Source organism: Polyodon spathula, chromosome 2, assembly GCF_017654505.1.
Source record: "Polyodon spathula isolate WHYD16114869_AA chromosome 2, ASM1765450v1, whole genome shotgun sequence".
Taxonomy (NCBI): domain Eukaryota; kingdom Metazoa; phylum Chordata; class Actinopteri; order Acipenseriformes; family Polyodontidae; genus Polyodon; species Polyodon spathula.
The window spans coordinates 35,374,293-35,401,254 of NC_054535.1; the positions used below are offsets into that span (position 1 = coordinate 35,374,293).

At 38.9% G+C, this 26,962-nt stretch overlaps 2 protein-coding genes across 3 annotated transcripts; one reads left to right on the plus strand and one right to left on the minus strand.

Annotated features, from left to right (window-relative positions):
* Nucleotides 1–246: 246 nt before the first annotated feature.
* LOC121295721 (eukaryotic translation initiation factor 4E-1A) lies at nucleotides 247–8,584 on the minus strand. Its single transcript, XM_041220716.1, has 7 exons — nucleotides 8,514–8,584; nucleotides 7,239–7,342; nucleotides 6,271–6,366; nucleotides 4,855–4,918; nucleotides 3,023–3,136; nucleotides 2,660–2,799; nucleotides 247–1,002 (listed from the first exon to the last, which is right to left on the minus strand). Exons 1-7 carry the CDS (start codon nucleotides 8,529–8,531, stop codon nucleotides 888–890), a joined length of 651 nt encoding a protein of 216 aa, XP_041076650.1. The 5' UTR covers nucleotides 8,532–8,584; the 3' UTR covers nucleotides 247–887.
* Nucleotides 8,585–14,222: 5,638 nt separating this feature from the next.
* Nucleotides 14,223–26,883, plus strand: LOC121295729 (methionine aminopeptidase 1). Of its 2 annotated transcripts, XM_041220728.1 has the most exons (12): nucleotides 14,223–14,376; nucleotides 20,161–20,212; nucleotides 20,947–21,056; nucleotides 22,061–22,121; nucleotides 22,933–22,956; nucleotides 23,266–23,357; nucleotides 24,010–24,093; nucleotides 24,506–24,644; nucleotides 24,807–24,938; nucleotides 25,157–25,300; nucleotides 25,405–25,470; nucleotides 25,572–26,883. In XM_041220728.1, exons 1-12 carry the CDS (start codon nucleotides 14,263–14,265, stop codon nucleotides 25,736–25,738), a joined length of 1,185 nt encoding a protein of 394 aa, XP_041076662.1. In that variant the 5' UTR covers nucleotides 14,223–14,262; the 3' UTR covers nucleotides 25,739–26,883. The 2 variants fall into 2 exon arrangements, with proteins under 2 accessions (XP_041076662.1, XP_041076670.1); XM_041220736.1 differs by lacking the exon at nucleotides 22,933–22,956 and having other exon boundaries at nucleotides 14,224–14,376.
* The last annotated feature ends 79 nt before the right edge of the window (nucleotides 26,884–26,962 follow it).

Sequence of the window (26,962 nt, forward strand, 5' to 3'; positions counted from 1 at the left end):
AGCGGAGTGCAGAGAGCTGCAGGTTTATATACCATAGTTACCAACTTATACAGACACACACACAAAATGACTGCACTTCCCATTTTAAAGACAAATCACTGTACATTTTATTTACAGGTTTTTTTTGTTTTTTTTTTAAACATTGTCTTAGTATGAAAGAGACTGCTTTTACAGAGGCATTATTAACCAAAGCCAAAAATATTCAAAATGAACAAGTCTTAAAATACAGAATGGCATATAAAACAAAGGCTTTCAATTCATCTCCCCATTTCTAGCAAGGAATGTAAAATTACAGGTTAAATTTCTTAAAATAAGACATTCCAAACAAAAAGAATCATAATACAAACCTAATAAAATACTTAAACTGCAAAAATTCTTATGAATGTTTTTAATAATAATGTTAATACTTAAACAAAACATGTGAATGCAAACATAAATTGAGATATTTTCACACTATGAGCTTTATGAACTACAAAATAATGAAGGAAGCTATATCTTTTACCTAAAGAAAAAAAAAAAACAACCAATGCACAGAATATCACTGTGCTGAAGAATGAAAAAAATTAAGAACATGTTAAACCAGCATTTAGGCAAACTATCAACATCATCTAGGCCTTAAAAATAACATGGTTTTCTAATTCTAATTCTTCATATCAAAGTAGTTTGGCAGTACTTTGTGGTTAATGGATTGTTACAAACACAAAATAAATGTTAATAAATAAATGGACAATGCATTCTGACACATTCAATGATGGAAGAGTCGCCTCTGTTCAGATTGACATTGTCAGAATGCAGTCCACTCTGCTTAGGAGAAACTTTGGTTTTTAACTCCCAGATCTGGATTGCTTTACGCAGTCTCAAAAAAAGAAAAAAAAAGTCAAGTCTTCTTAAACAACAAATTTGTTCTTTGTAGTGGAGCCACTTTTAGTAGCAGTGTCTGCATGAGACTGGTAGCCAATAATTACCTTTTGTGGGACTCCTAACCTTTCCTTGTACACTTGCCTGGTTGGAAACAAACAGTATGTTAGGCAAACTCACACCTGCCTCTCAACTATAAAAATTAGACAACACTTTTATGCTTACTGAGGTCTAAAACCGGCCTAATCTAATAAATTTACAGGCCGCCAAGAGTGCGATTGTATCATTGCGCACAAGTTTCCCTGTAAACATAATCCATTCATGTGTGTTCACTTGATAGAAAGAATCTAAAATGTATCTTTTCAAATAAAAAACTAAATGGAAAACTGCAAAAGGTTTGTGGTACACATTTATATGCAGGATTCAACTAAAGTCCAAAATTAGACACATCATCTCTAAGGCTTTCAGCTAAAGTATGACATTTTAGATATTAGTCAGCTAGTACACAAAGACCCAACCTGAAGGTTTAACAACTTAGAAACTTGTTTCTATGTACTTGCAGCTAACATTTGCTGTGTGGCTCGCCTGGTAAAAGCACGGCCAGTGGCGTGCATGGTCGAGTCAGTCTGGGGAGCGCAACTGTCCTGAATGTGCAAAGTCGCCAGACTTTGCTGGGGATTCTGATGAAGTCATACTGGCTGTGATGTTCCCACGGGTTAGGGAGGCAAAACGGTCAGAGACTGTTTCTCCACATCGCTCTATAGCGGACCCTACTGGCCAGGGGCCTGGTAAGGTAAAGCGGACACCTGCAGGGCTGGCCTCTGTCCTCCAGAGGCCAGTACCTCGCTGACATCCGCTCTAAAGTTGCTGGGTGTAAAATAATAAATTGGCTTGGTCATGTGATCAGAGGACGCCCACTGAACTTTCAGTTCTTCCGAGCAGTGTGGGGAACTGCTGCAGTAAGGCAACATAATTACACATTATAAATTATAGAGAATATCGGGGTAAAATTATTTGGCAATCTAAATAATTACTCCATTAAATTAATTAATAAGAGGTGCTAGAATTTTTGCATAACTAAAATGACCTACCGGTAAGCAAAATGGGAATTTGTTCTTCAGTGCATCGATTTTGGACTTTAGTTAGCTGATTTGCAAAGCAGCAGAGTGGTGTTGGAGTAGTGTTTGCAATAGCACTACTGTGACAAACTTCATATTTAGCTAAACACCTTACATAACTTGACAATTACAGTAAAACCCCACAATTACAAACTGACCAGTCAACTGAAACCAGGCTCCCCGACGACAGTAAAATGTGCCAGTTTAACACGGGGTCTCCCGAAATGTTTTTAAAAACGTTCTTTTTTGAGGTTAAAGGTGTAAACCTTTAACTGATTTACATTATCATGCATACAATAAATTATAAAAATAAGTTTCATAGTTAGGCATTTTAGATTTACGAACACCCTCCATTTGAAGTTCTACTACTATAGCTATTTGGTACACATATTGTATCCAATGTAGCATTACAATATCTGCAACATACCAGATTTGGCTGTACAGATTTTAATATAATGGGGATATTTTGCTTTTACCCTGTAACATTACAGGATCTTCACACAATCAATCAGAATGTCAAACAATAACAAACCTATCACACACAATTTGAAACTTTCTAAATGTTTTACTATACCAATTTATTATTAATTTGATATTATTATTAATATTTATTTAAGATGAATACTCCATTTGATACTTCTCTTTTACAGTAATGGCACAATGTGACCAACAATATGACTTACCCTATATGTGTAATGGCATCCTTATTTTCATAGTCAGTTGTCCATATTGCTATCTTATCTCCTTTTGTTCTAATATTGACTACTGCTCCACATACATCATCACTATGGTCATCAAAAGCTTCACCTACGAGGCAGAGCAGCTGTAAAACAAAAATCAGTTCACCTCATTTACAGTAGCAATATAACTGATAAAAATGCAAGTCAAGATATTACTGCAATTTGGCAAACATTGCCTGACTGGTACTGACTGCAAGATATTGTACTCTTATCGTGTGTGGCAGATCAGTAGTTTTTCTTCAAAATCAATACACCACATTGCAAATCCTCTACAATTGCAAAGAATTCCTAAACTTGTATACCCACAGTTTCTAGCCAGAATCTATCCAAGTCAGATCGTCTTTGTTGCTTTGTAAGAGTAATAAGCCATCTTCCTCCTTGTTTATTTCTTTCATCTTCCCACATGGGCTCAATCCCATCCTAAAGGGAAACATGTTTTAAAAATATGTTGCTTTTACTGGGGTCAGAAACAACATAAGCATTATAAGGCAAAATTTTTCAATGTTCCATGCTTTTAAATAGCAACCCATGGGCATTAAAAACAGGAGTCTGGGAGTTATTGGTTTGAAGCACTGAGGATAATACATTTTGAAACTGTACAACATATAATTCTCCCTATGTGAACATATACAGTATAAACTTATTTTCAACAAGTCAAATGGACATTGTTTTTACAACAGTTCAAGCTACAATGAATATATAGAGTTTCTAATATATGCTTATGTTTATAGAACAGCAAGTAAAAAGTAGTGCTATATACAAGTACTTCAAGTTGGAATTTTCTGTGTTGCAGAATCTGCAACCCAAAGCACGGGCATCAATATGTCAGATCAGCTAGTTTCCTGCTGGAAGGACTCCAGAGTAGAGCATGCAGCAGCAAAACAACATAAACAAAAAAAATGTGAGTAAGCACAAGGTGGCATCCAGTATGGGTCACTGAGACTAACCTTGTGGGCGTTTAAAAGACAAAGGAGACCAAGGGGTTACAGTAATACAATGTCAGGACACAGGCTGGTAGAAATCCAAAAGTACCAGACAGCGGGAGTTTAAATTAAACAAAGCAGTGGACCCTTTTCTACACCTAAGCTTTGATAGGAACGCTGGCTGTCCTGATTTCACTAAAGTGCACAGTTGAAGACATGTATTACAGCATACACCTAATACTGACACCACGTTAGGGTACCCACCATAAATAATAAGCCACAAGTAAAATTTAAAAAGGGTATTAACAACTCGAACAACAGCTATGATGTTGAAGTTTGCATATCACTTAAGGCCCGGTCACATGGGGGACTTTTGTTGACGGCAACAAGAGGAACACATTTGTTGCCTGCGTGTTGCCTTGCAGTTTGCGATGGTCACACAAGAGACAAGCATCTAGTTGACAAGCTGGCTACAACTTAATGCAACCCAATCATAATGCAAGTTTTTGTCACAAGATGTAAACATACTGCGAATTACGATATAAAAATGTACTAATTACATTAACAAACGGGTAGTTACTTCTTAAATAAAAAGGTGGACATCAGAATTATTTTGTTAGTAGGTCTACATATTTAATATGCCAAACATAACAAATATCTGTATTTATTATCCTAAACAATGTTTTCAATACTGTACTTTAACTCCAGGCTTGAGAGCAAGGCGGCATACTGATTGCCAGTTAATGTAGGAATGACAAGCACACGACAAATTTAAAATACACTACACGTGTATTTTATTACTGTAAAATACATTTCTTCATAGCATAAATATGTTACTGTAATCGTGGACTTTAACATTTGCTTATCCACATTCACACTATTACTCATCTATGCAATTCATACAATTGTGAAATGCAGGAATCAGAATGTACCAGATGATGCGCTGTCTGACTGATGTTATGGTCTATTCTTATTATCATGCGACACTATCAAATAGGATTGGCTGGTACTGAAAACGTTGCCCTTGTGTTTTCTGAAAAATAAGAGTCCCAAGTAGAAGCCATGTCGCCAGGGTATCGCTCAGGGTAGGTCACACGAGGCAACATCTGTCATCAGCATTTTTGCCATCGACACGTATGCACGCATTTTTATTTATATATAAGGCAAAAAGCTTTTTTGTTCTCACTTAAATGAAGCTTTGTAAGAAGCTCCTACCTTGAAAAGTGAGTAGTCACAGCCAGACATTAAATTGCTTGACAGCTGAATATGATTATAAAGGCTGTTTAAAAGATACAGAAAACAAGACAAACATTTTACTATGCAACAGTTATACCTTCAACAAGTAGGCTATATAGGTTATAATTAGGGCTTCTGATTTTCGGTTTTAAACTGATAAAACCCGGTAACACCCCTGATACAAAAAAAATGAAATAGGTGGCTAGCCAACAAACAAATAATAATCAATTCCTGTTGACTTTACCCTTTTCCCACTAAAAAATAAAACCTACTAGAAAAATAATAATAAAAACATTTCCCAGTGCTGCTTCATTCTGAATACTTTAAACCCACCCCAACTAATGACTGACAGCACATTTCTACATTTCTGATGGTGAATCTGCTTGCAAGATTTAAAACGAGATTACAATCAAGAATGAAGGCTTGTTCCGGGATTTAAAACAGAATTGTGGCGAAATGTACAAAAATGCCTACACACAACCCCAGAAGAATGTGCCGTGACCATAATGATTTTGTTGTGGAAGAGAGCAAAGGAAAGAAGGTACAACTTAAGTGTGCAACCACGATCGAGTTACTACTATACATATTCTGACAGAAAAAAGTGCTCAAATAGTTTGGAAAGTAATCGAGCACACTAACTTCACACAGTATATCAAAAATAAAAGCCTCGTAAAAAACAACTTACATAAAACTCAAAAATAGCTAAAAACAAGCACCGAAAAATACAATTAATAAAAACCAAAAAACAGAAGCCGTAGTTATAATCGCTACACTTCAAAACTTTTATTACCACCTTCACACGATTAAGACTGGGTTATCTATTACATTCCCATGTTAGAGTAAATGCTGCACATTACATTTTCATATGGGAGGTTGTAATCATGAGAAGGGATTCTTGTTGCAGGCTAGATCAGCAAATGTCTCAGCGTTTCAAAACGCTGAGCCTGCCTGCCTTGCTTAGGTCTATGGCTGAAGAGTAGCTTCTTAAGTCAGGTCAACGCACTTTAACACAGACCAAAAAAAAAAACAACAGATCTGGGTAACTACAACAGAACCATTCAGAATGATTACAAATATCATACAAAATGTTACTTAAAGTTTTTACTTTTGAAAAGTCTATGCCCAGGGGCAATACAAACAAATACAGATCCAAAATCAATTTGAATTAATGGTTCTGAATCAAAATCCAAGGCATGCTATTTCAATCAAATCGTTTTGTTAGGTGAATCTTTTGTATTGACATAAAAATAAAAAAATAAAGTGACATCAATTCTCTTTGCATTATTAGATTTTACAATTTGTGAGTACAATAGAACAGAACCATTCAATTTACTTTCATGTTATATTAAAACATATTCAAACTGTTAAACAAATTCAGTTTAACTGATAACTTACGCCCAGAAATCTTCAACTGTATCAAACTTGGAAATCAGACGGAGATTCGCTTGCCAGGTTTTGCTTTTGTCATTCTTGAAGAACCAAAGGGCCCATCTACAATTATAGAAAGCCTATACAATTCACAAATGCACAACTAAAAAAATCCTCACAAGGAGCCATATATAACACACCAAACAAGCACATAGCTTCAAGGTGTAAAGAAAATAAGATATACAGGCACCACGAGATTATGCTACAAATAAGCCATAACTACAGGGTCAAGAGTATGCAGTGGATACAATTTGAGTCTGTACTATCAAGGGCTATTGTGTCCGTCCACCCCCCTTTAGAATCCTGCTGTAAGTTCACAGGAAAATACACACTTGATAAATCCAGAACTGATTGGTCAATTTCTTACATGTAATTTATAATATTTAAAATACTTTTCTTGCCTGATAGTAAAAAACTTCCAATTAAAATCCTTAAAACTTCAACGCAACAGAAATAAACATAAGTGACTTGATGAGCGGTCTCCAGTATCAAATTACCATGACAGAGGCTTGCAGTGATGGTGCAAGTCCATGCTTCAGGCAGCAGGGGTGAGGGAAAACCCTGTGCCAAGCTGCTTTTAAATGAAAGCTGGCCTCTAAATGTAAAACAGTGTGTATATTTGTGTTTGATTATTGTTTTAACCAGCATGTGTTCTGAATTGTCCAGTCTCATGCGTATGTGCAGCAGCCCATATAAACACTTTATACTAGAATATCTCTTGTGCAATTCCAGCTCGTTTGCAGACTAATTTACATTAAGTCACAAAATATTCATATAAACTAGCGCACAAGGAAAACAGGTCACTGTTTTGCTATATCATGGTATTAGTTTAAATGCATGTAGCACTTTGAGAACAAAATAAATGTAAACTATCATAAAAGGCCTTTGAAAACATGCTGCTTATTAAGATCACTGGAAGGCAAGTTGAACACTACCTGTTCTGCAGTGGGTGTTTGACGTAGTGTTCAGTGCTGACAACTTCTTGGCCAGTTGCTTCAGCTTTTTCATCTTCAGGATTTGTGCGATTTGAAATGGTTTGCTACAGAAGCAGAATAAACCATGTTATTGTCAGAGCCCTATTAGTTGAATGGCAAAAAAACCAGTAAGACATTTAACAAAAAAAATCATGTTTATGCATGGGATTGGCTCGATGTTTAGTGACCTGTGGAAAATACCGATCTCCAAGATTGATTTTATATATATGGAGGGTGGGTTGTTGGAGCCAGAATCCCTCACTGTTAACACAGGAATTAATTCTCTGTTCCAGAATCCAGTGTAAAATATAGAATAATCTAATAGTAGTGGATCGGCTAGCAATAGTTCTGATATAGAGTGGTAAAAACGCGCGCCATTTCATAACATAATACTCTTGCAACCACAGAGGTGGGCCTCGGGATTCACAAAAACACCACTGTTTGAACATCGAAAACCAACGGTACAGGTCTTGTAAAATCTAAATGCTGAGCTAGTAGTTACCTACAAAAGGAAAGGGGGTTGACATTTTGGCAACACACGCACAAAAGTAGCCTGCAGAATTGGCAACTACTCACTCAAATACAGCTTTTAAAAGACCAATAGCAAATGGCATTTTAAACACACAGGCAATCTACAAATTAAGATATATATCTATATATTTTTTTTTAAATCGCTTCAGTTTTAAAATAACTTCCAAATACTCTTTCCCAAACACCGATGGTACACGTAAACAATAACAAACGGGTAAACATGTAAAACTGATCTTTCAAAAACTAAGGCCACGCCTCCCTGAAGCCTACAAACAACAAATACTGTACTGTCTTTCCAAATTGATCGCACATAAATTCACAGCACTGGCCAAAAACAATACAATTGTAGTACTACAACTAACAATAAATGAGCGTTGTGCACGAGCAGGCCCAGTGGTTGACAGAGACACGCAACCACTCTGACTACAATAATTATAAAAACAATACTATGATCCTCGGTCTTGTATGACTCGAGTCTGACTCTTGCGCGCACACACACAGTTCGTGCTGTGCCTCTGTGGGTCGTGGCTAAGGCTCACCACGAATACTCACCTCAATATCTCTCTCTCTAAACCCCTACAAACATTTCCCAACCCATCACCCCTTTCAAATCTCTACCGTCTTGCTTAAACTGAGTCGTAAAGAGAAGTTGCTTAAGAGAAACACGAGTCGGTTCATGCCCACCAATGCTTTTAACCCACTCACCGGTTCCGCGGTCGCCATTTTACCTCAATCTAATTCACTCCTGGAGCGAACATATTAGCCGATTGGCTTACACCCACCCACGTGACTCTAACGGCCTGCCAATCAGCAGTACGCATGTTTTTCAGGAAAAAAAAAGTGGCGTGGAAGGGGTTGTGGTATATGTGGTTTTTCCAGGATTCTGTATTTAGCAAAACTCCAACGCTTTTCTAAATTAGCTTGATTTTAGATATATCAGATCGGTAACCTTTCTATTAAATTTGGTAAAAAAATTAAAAATAAAAAAAAAGCTAAATGCAGACATGTTAATCAATCCAATATTATTTCAGAAATAAACTTAACTGCAACAAAAATGAACTTAATTTAGGTCCAGATTAACAGCACTGCTGTATCAGATGGATGAACGATATAAAATTAGAAAACGAGAGCGAACAGAACAGCTTCCAGAACTAGCAGGCTTCTATTTGGCATAGATACCCGCTGGAACGTTGAAGTGCTTAACTGTGAATTAAATTTTAAATCTATCAGCCCATATACCGGATTTTTCCCTTAACATTCTAATCTACAACTAATCTTATAACATAAAAAGTTACATAAACATTGATACTCTCTGACGCTGGTCTACAGGCAAGGGAAATCATGTCTGTGACAGGACACCGTAATGAAGGCTCAATTCGCAGCTACTGGACAGCAAACCAACGGGAAAGACACAATTGGTCAAGAAATCTCTCAAAAGTTGGATCCAAACAATGCCCTGCATCAAAACCAGTCAGTCAAAAGTTAGGTTACTCAGCGTAACCCTGATTCCCTGAAAGAGAAGATGACCACCACTACATAGGGTATGGGATATTCCTGCAATTAGGGTAAGCAATGCACGGTACCTGGTGTGCACAGCGCTTGGACTGCATGGTGCAAGCAGTGCAAGTGGTGCACGTTGCGCTGGTTGCGTAAGCACTGCTCAGCCTAGCGTATAGCTCACAGTGCAGCATGGTACCCAGTGTAAAACAGAATAATCCATGTGCACAGAGCTCAGCATACACGGTGCATGCGTAAACTGGTACTACACTAGTGCTCATAAGGTGCTCCATGGTACGCGATGCACAAGCTGCCCACTGTACTCGGCACATGGTGCAGTGTTATTACCCTTACTCCAACGCTAGTGGATGTACACACTACGTTAACAAACTTACCAGTGTTCAATGCAGTGCAAGCAGTGCCTCAGTGCTAATGCACAAGGCCAGGCCCATGTCGGGGTCCCATCTCTGTATGGCCTGCGACACCAGCATCCTGCAGGAGGACAAGCACACCCTCTGCGTGCGGTTCTTGGGTGTCCCACATGCCACCATGGCCCACAAGAGGGACGAGGCATGTACTGTCTGTGAGGCCTTTCATCCCCGACTGAAACAGGCCCATTTAGAAAGAGCCATGATGGCGATCTCCATGTCCTCCACGGCCGGACCGTCAACGGCTCTGGGTGCCCCAGACGACCTGTCCCAGGACCCCCTGCTGGACATTCCCAATGCGCAAGCCGTCTGCAGTCGTTCCCCATCTCCACAAGCGAGACGGGTGAAGCGTTTTAAGCAGGCGAGGGACATTATGGACCTCAAGGCCCAGATGGCCTAAGTCCTGGAGCTCCTGGCTAGACAGGTGCCAGCGCAGCAAGCCCTTGGCCGGAGCCTAGCTAGCTCGGTGGTGGCTTGTAGACAGCTGTGGCTGACACAAGCCTGAGTCTTTGATGCGGCCATATCCCCAGGTCATACTTTTGGGCCAGCTGTGGAGGAGATACTGCAAAGATCCCACCAGGAACACCAGGCGCCCCGTCAGGTGGCCGCGTTGCTCCCTCCCCGTGCCTCTGCATGGGGTAGGTCGAGCCGGTGACGAGCTCCCCAGACTCAAACTGTCACCAGAACAGTCCCAGTCCTCACAGCTCTGCTGGGGGACCTAAGGCATTGCCTACAGGGCACATCAGCAGGTAACCAAGCCCAACCGGCAGGCAGATGGAATGCAGGTCGTGGTCAGTCCACAAACCAGTGTCACCGGAGGTGTTTTCAGGGCCAGCAACCTAAACACTAACCCGAAACTGCCCAGCCACAGACTCAGCAGCCCGAGCAGGGCCTCTGAAGGCTGGCAGCCTCAGACCCCCTTTTCAGCAAAACAGCTGCAGTACTGGCGTTGTGACCCTGTGCCAGCTGTTGCACGGCCAGCCCTGGGAGATTCCACTTCATTTGGATCTCCTCAGTCAGGAGAAAGGCCGTCTTTGGCACCAGTAACCAGTCAGGTTCCAGCTATGGCTCTGCACACGGTTGTGGGTACAATGCAGAGTGCTAGGGCAGACTCCACTAGGTTGTTGTATACCTATAAGTAGAAGTATTTCCAAGTTTGGTGTCTGGCAGGGAACCATGACCCCATCACTTGCCCTATGCCAATCATTTTGCAGTTTCTGCAATAACTGCTTGATGCTGGAAGGTCACCTTCCATCTTGAAGGTGATTTAGCGGCTATCTCTGCTTGCCATGACGCCATAGATTCTATGTCTCCGGGTGTGCATTTTTTGGCTTTCTGTTTACTTAAAGGCATACGGCGATTACGCCCTCCTAGGAGGACTGTTCTCCCTGAATGGAGCCTTAATATTGTACTAGAGGCTCTCACGAAGGCCCCGTTTCAGCCCTAACACTCCATAGAGCTGAAATACCTGTCTATGAAGACAGCCTTCCTCTTGGCTATCACCTCCTACACGGACTAGTGATCTGCAGGCATTGTCTGTGCACAGCTCCTGCATGCGTACTTGGGAGGATGGCAGCAGGGTGTTGCTGCGTATCAACCCCACCTTCCTCCCCAAGGTGATTACAGCCTTCCATGTTAACCAGTCTGTGAAACTGGAGTCTTTTCATCCACCTCCGTTTGCTTCAACGGAGGATGAGAGATTGAATTTCCTCTGCCCAGTGCGAGCATTGAGATGCTACGTGCATAGGACAAGAGCTCTGCGTCAATCTGACCAGCTCTTCATCTGTCATAGGACACGGACCCTAGGACAGACCCTCTCTAAGCAGTTTCTGTCACACTGGATTGTGGACACAGTCTAGACTGCGTATAATGGTGCTGGCTTGCCCCCACCTGGTAGGGTAGCCGCACACTCCGCTAGAGGGTTGGCTACATCTTGGGCCCTTTTCAAAGGTGCCTCAATGTCTGACATTTGTACTGCACCTAGCTGGGATACACTGCATACTTTCTCCAGGTTCTACTGTATTAATGTGGTAGACCCCGCCTTGCCTTTTGTAGGCACAAGGGTCCTTGAGGGTGTAAGTTCACACCGCTAACCTCTGGGTTAGACAGTGTTGTGCATCCCTCATATGCTGCCATTCTTTCTCCCTCGCGATGGCTTTGGTATACATTATCCCATATCTACTGTTTGCCCAGCCCTTCACTTGTTTGGAGTGTTTCTGGTCTGACGTCACCACTGCAAGCCACCCTTTCACAAGGACTCAGTCTTTTTAAGTCGTTGATTCCAGGAAAACGGCAAGCCGGCTTTCAGCACGAATGCAAGCGAAATACAACCGATTCAAATCAACTCGAGAAGCTCTTTTGTATCAACATGCTCAGCTCAACACAGTGGTCTTACCGTTCCGTCTTGAGAAGGTAAATTCCCTCGGTAGGCGGGACCGAGTGCATCATCCCAGGAAGGGGCCTTTCAGCAGCTCTGGTATAGAGAGCTCAGCAATACCTACCCTACGGGCAGGAATATCCCATACCTAATGTAGTGATGGTCATCTTCGAATTGAAAGGGAACTGCCAACCCTGTTTGAGTTCTTCATTATCTAAAATATTCATTGTCGGTCAGTTTGCTGATGACACAACGATTTTTCTTAAAAACGACACACAACTGTCTTCTGTTGTTGACAAGATTGGGTGTTCTCTAAGCCTTCTGGCTTATGTCTTAAATTGAAAAAATGTGACTTATGCTAAATGCAAGTTAGACAATATAGACTCTATTCCAATCAAAAATGAAATCAAGTATCTGGATATTACTATTACTAAAAACTCAAAAAATAGAGAATTTTTGAATATCAATAATAGACGAAAAACCTAAATTAGCATTCAACTTTTGGTTACAGAGAGATATATCCATCTTTGGATGCATTCTTTTATCAAAAACAGAGGGGATAGCTAGATTAATATACCCAGATCTCAGTCGTTGTATGTTTCCCCTCAAAATATTAAGTGCATAAATTCCATCATATTTAAATTTATGTGGCATAACAAAACCCATTACATAGGAAAGTCACAACTAGTAAAGAGTATTCAGAGGGTGGGCTCAAAGCCATTGACTTTGAATCCTTGATCGGGACCTTTAAGCTAAAATGGTTAAGGACCTGCTTATGTAAAAGTGATTCTATGTGGATTTATATTGCAAATCATTTATTCAGAGAATTGGGAGGTTTTGAATTTTTGCTTAGTTGTGACTACGATGTTGTAAGACTCCCAATAAAATGATCAAACTATTAAAACAAGCATTGCTATATTGGAAAGTGATCTTTTCTCACAACTTCACAGCAACAACTCCTGCAGCTGGCCCTTTTTCCACAGGGAAACAACCCGGGGTTCGTGTAAACGGCGGACCGCAGGCCCACACCCAGAACCCTTGTCGGACTAACAGCAACCAACAACACAGCCGGGGAAGTGGGTCCCTCTCCCCCCAGAAGCAGCTGACATCTCACCCACCATCTGCATCAGTCTGTCAAGCTGGATTGTGATGAAGAAAATGACATCTGGGGACTTTTGTCATATCCCCATCCACATCAAAGGGTGGTCTAGGGTAACCCTGGTCTGATATCTACTGGCAGGCCACCTGGGACCTGACAGCACACACTAGAAACTCCTAACATGCAGCTGCATATGGTGACTAGGGACCTGTCACCAATGAGGGCCATGGAGATCCAGGTCAGGGGGATGACTGTCACAACAGAGAGGTAAGGCACTCTGTGTGGTCCGGTCTTGCAGCAGTAACACCAGCCTGCAGCTATTGTGTGCACGGAGCAGGGAGGCGGACTGGGAGGCTGCTTCCAGGTGCATGGGTTGCCGGGAATCAAGGGATTCAGGGGATTAAAGCGATGCACCTGGACTAAAAGAAGGGATCTTAATAAAGAATTGCTGTTCTGAACTGATGCTACAGTCTCTAGTCTCGTCTCTTCTAACTGTTCCTGAAAGGCTAGTACATTATAATATAAGTCTCTCTTTACCCATTCTATTTATATTACCGTATTTTAATCATTCATGATGTGCAAATACAAAATAGCTGTTGATTGCCGTTTGTTGTTTTATGGATTGAAAAACTATCGTCCTGTAATTTTCCAGAATACTTTTGTAACCATGTCTACCATGATGATACTTTTGACATTTGAGCATAACTATTCGTTCCAAGTGAGTACTGTAGGGTACTTCAGATATTATTACAGCGGTAAAGTGCATTTTCTCTTTTTAAACCATGCATAAGACAAATATCAAAATTACCGGGGGTACTTTTTGTTTTTGTTCCCACTAGTTGTTGTCAGTCTACCTGTATTATCTTTGCAAAAATGACATGGACCGCTACAATTTAATACAATGAATGAAAGACACAGCTGAGCTATTGTGATGGGTAGTCAGGCAGTGTTGTAGATGGCTGTATGCCGCCCTGCTCCTCCCTGATCGAGGTCCTCATCATCGCTGGGCCCCTCCTCTGTCTCCTTTTGCTCTGCCTGCATCTCAGTGTCAGCATGGCGGCTTTAGAAATCCGAGAGTGTGAGACTGATGGCTGTAGCAGTGAGGCCAAACTGCAATGTCCAACCTGCATCAAATTGGGGATCCAGGGTTCCTACTTCTGTTCACAGGTAACGGAACTATCGGGACAATAGACGTCACATGCAATAGAATGGAGGAGATGGCTTGCTCTTCTTATTCAGGGTCTCTCCTCCTGAGCACTCCCAAGCGAAGTGAAAACCTGACATTGGTTGTCATGGTCAGTTTATTATTCCACTCGTTGTCCAGATGAATTACTTAATTGACAAGTTAGTAATGATAATGATTCTGCTTGCTTGCGTACAGTCCAGTTGTACGCGTATTCTTACAGGGGTTAGGCGTGAGTGTGAGTGTGAGTGTGAGAGAGTGAAGTGTGTGTGTGTGTGTGTGTGTGTGCCGTTCCTTGTATTTGCCAGTGATTCATTCACATGCCGTATTAAATATGGATCTACAGCAGAATTCATGTATCGTCAGTTCTGCTGTGTTTGAATTGGGCGTGGGCTGTAGTTGAAAACGTCTACGCACCATTACATTATTTATTTTGTATGACAAAATTATAAATAACTAAACCTTGTATTGCATTGACAATGCATTGCCTTGCACACTAATGCTTGATGAAGATGTGAGTACAGTAAAATACATCCCCTGCCACAGCTGTAAATTCAAAATTAGAGCTGTCAGAAAGACAACAAAAGCTGACTTATGTCATCAGTATGTGCAGTGTATAATAAGAAATGGCAATGTGTAGTTTAATGAAAATTTGATATGTGATTAAGATATAGGTAAGCAAATTAGGTTTACTATAATGGTATATTAAAATGATTGATTAGTATGTGGAATAACTTTTTTTTTCTCAAAATACATTTTAAATGTGTGACAGACAGACAGACAGATTAATGTACAAATGGAGAGACATCTCCATATCGCCATAATCTGACACTCCCAAAAACTAAATTAAATATTGTTAATACCAAGTTTCATCAAATTTCATACATATGAACAAATGCTTCAGACAAACACCCCCATAATCTACATAACATTCTCAGTAACTTGTACTAAATAATGTTAATGCCATGTGTTATCAAAATTGGATAAAGGTTTTTTTCAAATATATGGAAAATGTATGCTTTAATAAAGAATACACAGTTGTACAATGTTGCGCTAGCCAGCGCTCAACAGGTTCTAATCACATCTTTGTGCTCTTGCAACAAGAGATTGCGGCTTGATCTTTGATTTGCCTAAATCCTGCCCAATCCCTCAGATGTGTGGAAACGATTGTTGGAGCAGAGAAAGTGCAAACAGATTGAGCCTTCTAGAAAGTGAAGATTGCAGTTTTACAGCGTACATGTACAGCTGTATTCTCTAGAAAAATGGCACTCCAGCACTGTCCTACCCAAAACAGGAGGACTTTATACTTCGGAGAAGAAAAACGGTTTGTTCTACTATCATACACACCGCCAAGTAACACGATAATTCTACCTCGACATACACTTTCATTTGCTATTTAGATGGAGTGTTAAGAATGGTTTTGTAAAATTTAAAAATTCTTATCGAAAAATGGCGTTTTTTAAAGCCAATTAGATTTTAATAAAAGCGTAAAAACGGCCATTATTAGAGTTTTTTTTTTTTGAATCGGCAATTATTTTTTCTCATTTTCTGCCCAATTATTTCTATTTCAACCCGGCTCACCACTGCCACACCCGCGCTGACTTGGGAGAGTCAGCCGTCCGCTTCTTTTCACTCTGCAGGTCTGCCATGCAACCACCTCGGAGCTACAGTGTCAGAGGACCACACAGCTCTGGACAACTTGCAGGCAGGTGCCTGGCCAGTCTACAGGGTTCGCTGGTGTGCAGTGAGCCGAGGACACCCTGGCCGACCTAAGCCCTCCCCACCTGGGGCGGTGCTCGGCCAATAGTGCGCCACCCCCTGGCAACTCCCGTCCACGATTGGCAGTGGAATAGCCTGGACTCAAACCGGTGATCTCCACAGAAAGCTCTTTTGTCCTTCCAAAACAACCATACACTGTTGGGCAATACAATGATACTGCAAACTACACTTCATACATTAACTTTGTAGTTTAAGGTGTAGGAATATTAAGACTTCTTCATCAATATTTTGGGGACATAGTCCTGACCCCCTTTTATCAGTTGTCATTACTAGTTAAAGGTGTCCACTGGGGACAAAGCTTGAATCTTTTCAAAAGAATGCACAAAGAAATATGTGTAAATAGAAATTTAAAGAGTTAAAAGTTAACTCTTAAAATTTTTGAAATTAAAAAGTTAACTTGATCCTGTAACATCTTGTTGTTTTAATAGCTTTCTCTTGTTACCAGTGTTTATATGTTGCATACATTGGAGGTTATTTCCAAGGATCAGTCAGAGGAGACCAAGTCTTTTATTAACTTGTCTAAAACTGCTGAACAAAATTGGCATCTGCTTTTGTTACAATTTATATATAACCCCCTGTATTCCCCAGACTGATTTTGAGGAATGTAAGTAATCTGGGCTGGTTAAGCATTGTGCTTTCTGCTAAATTAACACATATGTGAGTATTATATCTCGGAGGGAGTCATTGTACTACATTGTAGTTGCTTTGTGAACGATGTCTCAATGGTAAAAAAGAAGGCATAGTCTCAGTCTTAAAATACTTTAAACTGTATAACGAGTGCTGAGTTTCCACAGTCACTGCTTGTGCCACCTGTCTTGTCCCCAGTAAAAGGTACTGTAATGTAGGGAAAACTGATTGTCGGACAATCCAGCAGATGTAATTTAAAACCATTGTCACTATAGGTTTAAATGGCAGTTTAGAATATTCTTAATTTGGCAGTAAATGAAATCCTACCTCTTCAGTTGAAAGTGCTAAGGTCATTCATTCTGGGGCATGTGGCCACCTGAAAGGCATGCCAGTTTGTCATGAATTACTGTCTGCCTGCTTTGTTGAAAGTTAGAAACACCAGCTGTTGGACAGAGGTACTGCAGTGTATGCTAAATCTGCAGAACTGTGCTAACAAGTTGTAGAAAAAGGTGGGGGTTACGGGTAGCTTGATATTCATTTCATTCAGTTATTTTAAACTGCCTCCTACAATATCATGTTCTTTCTACTTTACCATGTATTATATGTAAGCATACAGGCTTTAATTATTTATATATACAGGGCTTTGATTTGCAGATGATGAAAATCAACTTGTATGGGTATATCTAGAGGAAGGTAATTTCCTCTCTTGTAATATACTCTCGTTGCAGCCAGTTATTGGAATGTTCTTTAACATGATCTCTCTCTCCTATCTGACTGGTGAAACTGAGTGGGCACCTCCAGCTGTTTGTTATAATTATATCCGCCAGTGAAAGCGGTAAAGATGATGCATCAGCTGTGGTCAAATTTAATCAAAGTGGGGAACACGGAAGAAATGTCTAGGAAAGAAACTCCACTCAATAGACTGTCAATTGGTCTAATGTAGCATGTACCAACATGTGATCAGGTATATTAGGTTGGCAGAGCTTTGATAACAATAATAATTGATGATATTCAGAGTTTTATTCAGAAAGACAGTGAGGTACATTAACAAAGCAATGAAGAGATTTAGTTGGTGACTAATACATTTCTAGATATTTTTGCAGATTATTAGCTATCAACTATTATGCTCCGCTAGTACAGAAAAATCAAAAACTAAAATCTGCTTTCAGTTGTGCAGCTGTTTAGCAGGAAACGGTGTTTAGCATTAAATGTTCTGTACAGCAGAGCAGAGCTGGAGTCGAGTCACTGGTCTCCTAGTCGAGTCCCAATAATGTCAAATCGAGTTGAGTTCAAGTCAACCCAAGAAAAGCCTTTGCTAGATCAGCTTTTGCCTTGTTTCTAAGATGCTCTACTTTTTGTTTTAGTTTTTAATTTAGTGTAGGTCTCGCCATGCCGATGGATGGGCCAATACTTGTTGTCCAAGAAAATGACGAAAATGTTCGTTCTCAGCAATGCTGAGTGGAAGGCTTGCAGTTGACAATTAAATCTGTAATGATAGACTCACTGACAGCCACCTGTCTTGGATGGTTGCTTGTGTATCTTCCAACTTCCTTAAAATGAAGCTATTTCTTTAGTATTTCCCTCACTTGCACTTCCTTCTGAGGAAAAAAAAAATGTAACATAAAAAGAAGATAGTACAAATTATAACTATGGTTTCTGATGTTTATTATTATAACTATGAATTTTAGGTTTATTTTTTACTACTTTTAACTTTCTTCAAGAATACCGCTGGGTGGAATATGAGAAACACATTTTTTACCTGGTAAAGTTTCCAAGCAGAAATGTACAAATTCTGATGAATAAGCAGAGCAGTTAATTGCAACTTACCAGGCGTAGCATTAAACTTAAAAAACAACCACTCAGATCTGATAAAAATAAGATTTATTAAATATTAGTATTATTGCAGTACAGTATACTGTATGAAGATCAACAAACAGTATTTCTCCTGGGGCATATGGAGAAATACAAGCAAGGCAACACATTATTTAAAGTCTGGTTTTAAATCACTATTAAGAATTTTAGAGAGGTTCATATATTTAAAAAATGAGCGTATTGATTGCTACATCAAACTTCATATTATTATTAATTTTTTTGTCGTAAGCAACAAAGATCACTATGTAAAGCTGTAGGCCTGCTACTACAGAGATATGACTGTAAAGCCAATGTTAATGTTTAAATGTTAATAATTTATCATATTAATTCATAACCGGCACACTGAGCTTAACAACGCACCTGTTGTATCCTTACTGCCTATAGTATATATTCTTTAGCATCCAGACATATTATAGCTATGTCTTATGTCTTAAAAAAAAAAAAACTCTAATATTAGTAATTCTTTAATTAAATGTATAATTTGTTGGAAAGTAGTAGTTTTAAGTTAAATCCTACTGACCTGTCTGGGTGCACATGACTGAGGTGTCTATTAAATATAGATGTTGTCCCAAGCTGATCAGTAATACAAAGTTTGCAGTTTGTACCTTTATATCCTGTATTAATACACATTATTTAGTTTGTAATACTACAGTACTTGTGCCCCCCCTGCAAATTAATATAAAGTGTGGATTACTAGTTAGATTAATAGAAACGTGATTGCGTACAAAAAAAAAAAAAGTAAAAGTCTCGATGTCAGGTTCATGAGTCAGAGTCAAAGTCTGAGTCATGAAAATTGTGACTTGAGTCAGAGTCCTCCATCTCTGCTGTGCAGTAGTCACCCCCCAAGTATCAATAAACATGGCTCTAATGAGTGTGACACCCCTGTTGTAGAGAGATGGGTTCTTTGGCTGCTTCGTTACAAACTGCTGCTGATAACAGAACTTCCAGGAACCACAGCAAAAGCCCATGGTTAAATATTATAACTGACAAGACTGCTGAATTGCTCCTTTACTGGGCTTCATTAAGACCCTCAGTGTTAGTATGCTGGACTATAGGCATTCTGGTGCCTATCTGTAGTTTTAAAGAACCGTTCTGAGTCACTCAAACGTTCCCAAGTGACAATGTAGGAATGGACAAACTTATCAGCAATGGTTTTAGTTTTTCACATACAAAATTGCTCAGCTGGCTTACAGACTGAGAGTCTGCTAGCAGTCTCTCTATGGTAGCATGTATCTGAATATAGTACCGTACCTTAATTAATCACATGCTTCATCTCTCTTTCCAACATTTATTAAGTTTATTATGACGTGTCTCATACCTTACCTAAATTACTACTCATGGATTTCTGTATGATTTCCCTTTATGCCTTTATGCGTTCTAAATTTTGCCAAGTCTTAGTTATTTATACAAACAGATCGTCAGTTAACTTGGCCACAGCAGTCTCCAGAAGTGTAGTTTGTGTAATTGGGAAATGTTGTCTTTTCATACAGGAATGTTTTAAAGGGAGCTGGGCTACCCACAAGCAGCTTCACAAAAAAGCAAGTACGTTTGTTTAGTTTTTTTCCCCATCGTGTCTCTCTCTCTCTCTCTCTCTCTCTCTCTCTCTCTCTCTCTCTCTCTCTCTCTCTCTCTCTCTCTCTCTCTCTCTCTCTCTCTCTCTATATATATATATATATATATATATATATATATATATGTATATATATATATATATATACACACAATCTATATGTAATATGGATGAATATCAGGTTGTGTGTGGTATCTATATATATATATATATATATATATATATATATATATATATATATATATATATATTATATATATATATATAATATTATAATTATTTTAGAAGACGAAAAGAATCTTAGCCAGTGTGGTCTCACTAAGAGGAATAATTTAGTTATAAATATATTTTTTAAAACCTGGGTAATTGCATTAAAAAAAAAAAATAATAATAATGTAATTACTTAAATTTAATTTTAGATGTCACCAAAGTGCCGCACTTTACAATACATCTCTGTAAGGCTACCAGTGTGACATTTGGGTGTTACTGTGAGCTTTATAAGACCTATAGCAGATGTTACAGGATTACATGTAATTTATTAAGCTCATGCTAATCAATGATTCTTTTAACTGTTAACATCCATGAAGCCATGATACTACTACTTGATTTCTATTATTATCAAACTAATTTACTTTCAAATTAGGTACAAAATTAAATTTGAGTTATAATGGTACTATATTTTTCTGTTTACCTATTTGTACTGTAGAAGAAGATAAGACGAATCAGGATTCAAGCAAAGGTGTAGAGAATGATGTCAATACAGACCCCTGGCCTGGCTATCGATTTACAGGCAAACTGCGGCCCTGCTATCCACTGGTAAGTACACACACGGTCAGTGACAGTCAGTTCCTCTACCTGTTAAAAGCTGTTTCACATCTTGTATGTACTTACATTTCAGACTTCAGAGATATATATATATATATATATAAAGTAGGGCTGCGACAAAGGGTATATTTTGACCTTTGAAGGTTAGGAACACATTACTGAAGGAAGGTTCAAACCTTCGTTGGTACTCATTTGCATAATTTACTGATGACGTCAAAACTTTATTTAACAGTCACCATTCCAAACAGGTTATCAGCCACCTTTTACATCTACTAAAAATATTAATAATAATATGAAGTTACGCTTGTCAAGTGACTGTGCAGATTGGTTGTGCCTCCATGATACATCAACACGCACAGTTTGCATTCAATTTTTTTTTTGGGGGGGGACGGACCACCACAACCTATGGCCCTCCTAGAATAAGCTTCCTTTGCTTATTTGTTATTGATTGTACATTATTATGAAAACAATTCATTAAGGCATAGTGAGCTCCCCTATGTGGTTACTATTTCAATAACACAAATCATATCTGACTTAAAGTAATTGTAGCTTACAAAAAAAAAAAAAAAAAAAAAAAATCCATAAATCTTGCCTATTTTGTACTTCAAGTACTGCATTTGTCTCACATGTGCAGACACATGTAGCAATCTTGTCCTTTAATTTCAAAATATATCTGGTACTACATTAAGTTCCCAGTTTGCTTGCTTTAGTGAATGGGGTGGAGACAGGAAAAATGATGCAGGAAGTGCATGGCTTGTAAACTGAGATTGCTTTAACCCTAATACCAGATAGCATGTTTTAAAATGAAAATACATGTTTGGTAAGAACATGTGTTCCTTTCAGAAGCGCATGTTTGAGACCTTCTGGTTGCTCAGTAGTTTGTGTTATGCTCCACAGGATATTAACGAAAACCATGTGTTATTTAATACATAATAACCCAGCACCTAACAGTGTTATTCTTGACCCTGCATAACCCACGTCTTTCCTCTGTATAGACTCCAATGAGGCCTGTACCAAGCTACATCCAGAGACCTGATTACGCTGATCATCCATTAGGTAATGCATCTGTATTTTTCTAGATTATGGTGGTTGACTTGCTGTTCACAGCCTATTCTTCTGAGCAGGACTGTAGCATGTAAGCAGTTACAGCAAAGTGTATTGTTTAATTGGTATTTATTTTTTATCATCACCAGCAGCAGCATTAGTATGTAAACGTGTCCAGAATTGTAAATGGGTTGAGCCATAGGTGGGAGTCTTTGAGACAGTTTCCTAATCCTGGAAATATTAAACATTGACCCTGCTAGGTAAAATCCAGAGAACTAAGGTAGCTTGATATTTCTAATCTAATGATACATGTGCCAAAAAACAAAGGTCTTTAAATATGGGATATATGAACAGTGTTTAGTTTTGTTATTGAAGTGCTTCCTTATTATTTGCTTGTACTATGGTACTAAATGATTTCTGCTGCTGACCTGCAAAACCAGCTATACCACATTTAAGTCAAATTCCTAAAATGCATTTTGGTAATTTAATCCACTGTCGCATTGAAAAACGGGTAAACGGGTAAACGTCCTAAAATAAAAGCATTCAACACACATATAATAGTAATGCTGTGCAAAAAAAAGCATCAAACAGTAACCACTTCCAGTTGGTGCATGGAAGGTAGTTCAGGAATCTGAATGCCCAAGGGGAGAGGGGTCCAAGCAGAGTTGAATTGCAGTCAGGTCGATTAAGGCTTTCCTCTGTCTGGGGGTGAATGGAAATGAGATATAAAAAGGCTTTTAGAAAAGAAGCAATCCAATTTCAAAGGACTTTGAGTTTCTTGTTTATTTATGAAGCTTTTTTCTTGCCTTGCTTGCTACTGCAGCTGCAGAAGTGGGCCTCATGGCAGGTATGTGACCTGTGGTAATTGTAGATTTTATTTATGTTTGTTAAATGGCCATTTCACTTGGGGTTTGTCATTGTCTTTTAACAGATCTGTCTGAGCCAAACATAATGGATAAGGAGGAGGCCAACTCACTGTTTTGATGTGTTCTTGTGCAATAGAAAGTGACACGAAAGCTGACCACCTTTTTATTATTGTTTCAAATTTGAAAAAAAAAAAAAGTGCATTGGCCCACTCTTGCCTCAAGCCATCCATTTATTCTGTGGAACTGTGATGTTATTGTTACTAAAAAGTAACCAACCTTTTTAATTGTAGGAATGTCCGAGTCAGAGCAATCCCTAAAGGGCACCTCCCAGATTAAAATCCTTTCTTCAGAAGATATAGAAGGAATGAGGGTGGTGTGCAAGGTAGTACCTTTTAATTGCTTAATATCCCTTGTGTGTCTCTTGTCCTTTTAAGATTTACTTGAGTGATTTTAATGTTTTTTTTTTTTTTTTTTTTTTTTTAATTTTCATGCAATTTCCAGTCGATGTATTTTTCTTGATGCACAGTCGAGGACATTCCTGATTTACAGGCTCTTTTTTAATGTATAAACAGTGGTAGATCCTAATATTGGCAATTTAAAATGATTAAACCTGGGTATGTAGTAATGTTAAGGCTGAGGTCAATACATCTCCTTGGGAGAAACCCAGGTGGATTATTATAGGCAGTATTTGTATCTGCCGCTCTCATTAGATCATGAAAATACAGTGCTATTTTATGTACGAAATCTTTGCCGATTTTAGAAACATAAATGTTTTCTTAATGTGGCCCAATATGGGACCTTCAGGCTGTCTTTCCCCCCCCTGTGCATGATATGGGATTAATAAATAACACCTGCCTCCTCACACGATGTTAGGGTCTGACAGACTGATTTAAATCGCTGACCACCTGGCTCATAATTGAGCATTGGGTTTTCAACATCATGAGGCAGATTTCCCTAGTCCTGTTTTGTAATAAATCTATGTAACCTGTTCTAGCCTTTTTTTTAATGTAAAACGTTGTGCTTTTGTGTTGTAGCTTGCTAGGGAAGTGCTGGATATAGCCTCTTTGATGATAAAGCCAGGAATTACTACTGAAGAGATTGACCATGCTGTGCATCTGGTAAAAGATCTTATTAGCCTTCATCCACCTTATAACAAGTTCAAATACAATATAGTCACAAGAGTTTTGTTATTCTAGTTGAGGTTAATGTTAAATTAAATACATGCTTCAGTGACATATTTGGTTGATCTGTTGCATTATTTTTATATAGCTCCAGTCTCTCTTCTCAGGTGAGGGTTACTTTCTGTGTCAGAAGGATCTTGCACCTATCTATGGAAATCCCTTCCTAGAGTGCTCTGTGTCCAGCCCTTTCTGCCTTTTAAAAGGCTTTACTTTCACGCATGTCATTTCTGATTTGCAGTTTGTATTCCAAACCTATTGGAGTGCTTGTTCATAAAAAGCTAAATTGGATTGTTTTATACATATTGTGTGTTGCACTAATAACATGTTCACTGCTTTGTCACTTTTCCAGGCATGTACTGCTAGAAACTGCTATCCTTCTCCACTAAATTATTACAACTTTCCCAAGTCCTGCTGTACATCGGTAAACGAAGTGATCTGCCATGGAATTCCAGACGGCAGAGCCCTGGAAGATGGAGATATTTTAAATGGCAAGTGGTTTTTCAGTTCTCTTGCCCTATAGAATAATAACATTTTAGTCAATTGCATGCTCTAAAATAAGTCTACACACCCCTCCTCTGAAGGATGATAGCCTATTTTTGTGTAACATTGCATTGTCTACAGCACCCCATTTCATTCTTTCCTCCCTGTAGTGGATATAACTGTGTATCGCAATGGGTACCATGGGGATCTTAACGAGACCTTCTTTGTTGGGGAGGTGGATGAGGCAGCCAAAAAACTAGTGCAGACTACTTTTGAATGCCTAATGCAATCCATTGATTCAGGTAAGCATGATCGAAACTTCAGTGTTGTGTTACTTATTTTCTTTCGGTCCATTTTCTATTATTATGTTTAAAGTGTTTTTGTCTATTGTAATAACCCTGGATTTCCTTATAGATGTTGTTTCCTTATAGATGTTGTGCTGTTTATTAGTTGCATGAACCGATTTATTGTCTGCTTGCAATTTGTGTGTGGTTGATTGACACCCTTGTTTGTTTTGCAGTAAAGCCAGGTGTTCGCTACAGGGAGCTGGGCAACATAATCCAGAAACATGCACAAGCCAATGGGTTTTCTGTAGTAAGAAGCTACTGTGGACATGGGATTCATAAACTGTTCCACACTGCACCAAATGTACCACATTATGCTAGTAAGTATTGTTTTATTAGGGCTTTCAGAGCTTTTGCAAATTCAGGAAAATCCAACACTATTTAATTTTGATTTGTATCAAACAAACTTATTTTACTGTTTTAGAAAACAAGGCTGTTGGGGTGATGAAGCCTGGGCATGTGTTCACCATAGAGCCAATGATTTGTGAAGGTGAGAAGTTTTTGTCTGACATGTGAATCTATAATATTGCAGAGTGTAATTGGTTCATTTTCAATGACAATGTGAAAACTGACTCTGTCTCTTCTGTGCAGGTGGTTGGCAGGACGAGACCTGGCCGGATGGCTGGACCGCAGTGACTCGTGACGGGAAGCGGTCTGCCCAGTTTGAGCACACTCTGCTGGTGACTGAAACTGGCTGTGAGATCCTTACGCGACGCTTGGAAGACAACGGCCGCCCGCACTACATGTCACACATTTAGGAGTTGCTGCTGTCACTGCAGTGCACTGTTTACATTACAGTAACAGTGCCTGTGGGATTTCAACAATTGTTTTGCGCGCTCTTTTTTTTTTTTTTTTTTTTTTAGTATTTAAAGACACCCGGTTTGAATTTCCTATATTGGGTATTTTATAGTCAAGAACCACTGACTTTAGTATCCTCTTATGTTCTACACAGGATTTGACTAAGATGACTTTGTTAAAATGAAGTTTCATAATCATACATGATAGCTCAGCTTTTTCCTGGCAGTAACTTCATAATTTGGTGGTGCTTCACTGTAGAATATGCCAAAATTACATTCAAATCAATTAGGTAATGTTACCGGTGTGAATTGTTAAACCTGGTGAACAATACAGTTGCTGGACAGCTACAAACACTATTAGGAACCAAGAGGAGGAAAATAATCCAAAATGGAAAAAATATATATATGTATAGATCTATTGAGCTGCAGTACTGAAATATTTTCATTGACCACAGTGGGATTGCAAATGTTGAGGTAATAGCTTACCTAATTTATCTGATATGATTTTTAGACACACTCTGTTTAGTAAAATGTGTGGCTTGTACAAAGCAGTAATGAGAGAAAAAGCATGTTTGGTCTAACAACGATTCTCTGAAACGTCAACCAGGTCCCATTTTAATTTCCGACAATCTTCCTGTATTTCTACATTTTATTTAAAAGGACAAACTAAGACCTTGAAGCTGGAGGTGGTTCTTTCTTAGCAGTGAAGTTACAGTCTTACTTCAGAAAGCAGCATACAAATAAGAGAGAGATCCCACTTAAACAGTATTTTAAAGTTGCCCTATGGCACTGATATTTCCCCCACCTTTAGCACTGGATTGTGGTTGTGTTGTCTTATCAATAAGTGCCTCACTTCATAGTAAAACACATGCACCAGACTATTTTATTGTTCAGATGGAATGTATTATAAATCTACACAAGTGATTTGCAGATTTTTAAATATAGGGAGGTTGTAAATGTTTTTACAACAGATTAAATTGTGGCAATGCTATCTTACATGTACTTGTTTAAGACACAGCTGTGTGGATTCCTAAAGCCACTGCATCTCCACAGAGGCAGAGGGCTTATTCAGCTTTCCATTTAATAATAAAAAATAAATACATTAACTCCTCATTTTTGGAGACCAATACTGAAACCTCAGCTATGCATGGTTGAGCCTTGAAAATATCTGGCAGCGGTATGGTT

Coding starts and splice junctions, on each gene's coding strand:
- LOC121295721 (XM_041220716.1), bottom strand. Junction 4,919..6,270: donor ACAGTTGAAGATTTCTGGGC/GTAAGTTATCAG, acceptor TCTTTTAAACAG/CCTTTATAATCATATTCAGC. Junction 3,137..4,854: donor GTGACTACTCACTTTTCAAG/GTAGGAGCTTCT, acceptor GTTTCCCTTTAG/GATGGGATTGAGCCCATGTG.
- LOC121295729 (XM_041220728.1), top strand. CDS start 14,263: ATGGCGGCTTTAGAAATCCGAGAGTGTGAGACTGATGGCTGTAGCAGT. Junction 20,213..20,946: donor GCAGCTTCACAAAAAAGCAA/GTACGTTTGTTT, acceptor TTTGTACTGTAG/AAGAAGATAAGACGAATCAG. Junction 24,645..24,806: donor AGATGGAGATATTTTAAATG/GCAAGTGGTTTT, acceptor TCCTCCCTGTAG/TGGATATAACTGTGTATCGC.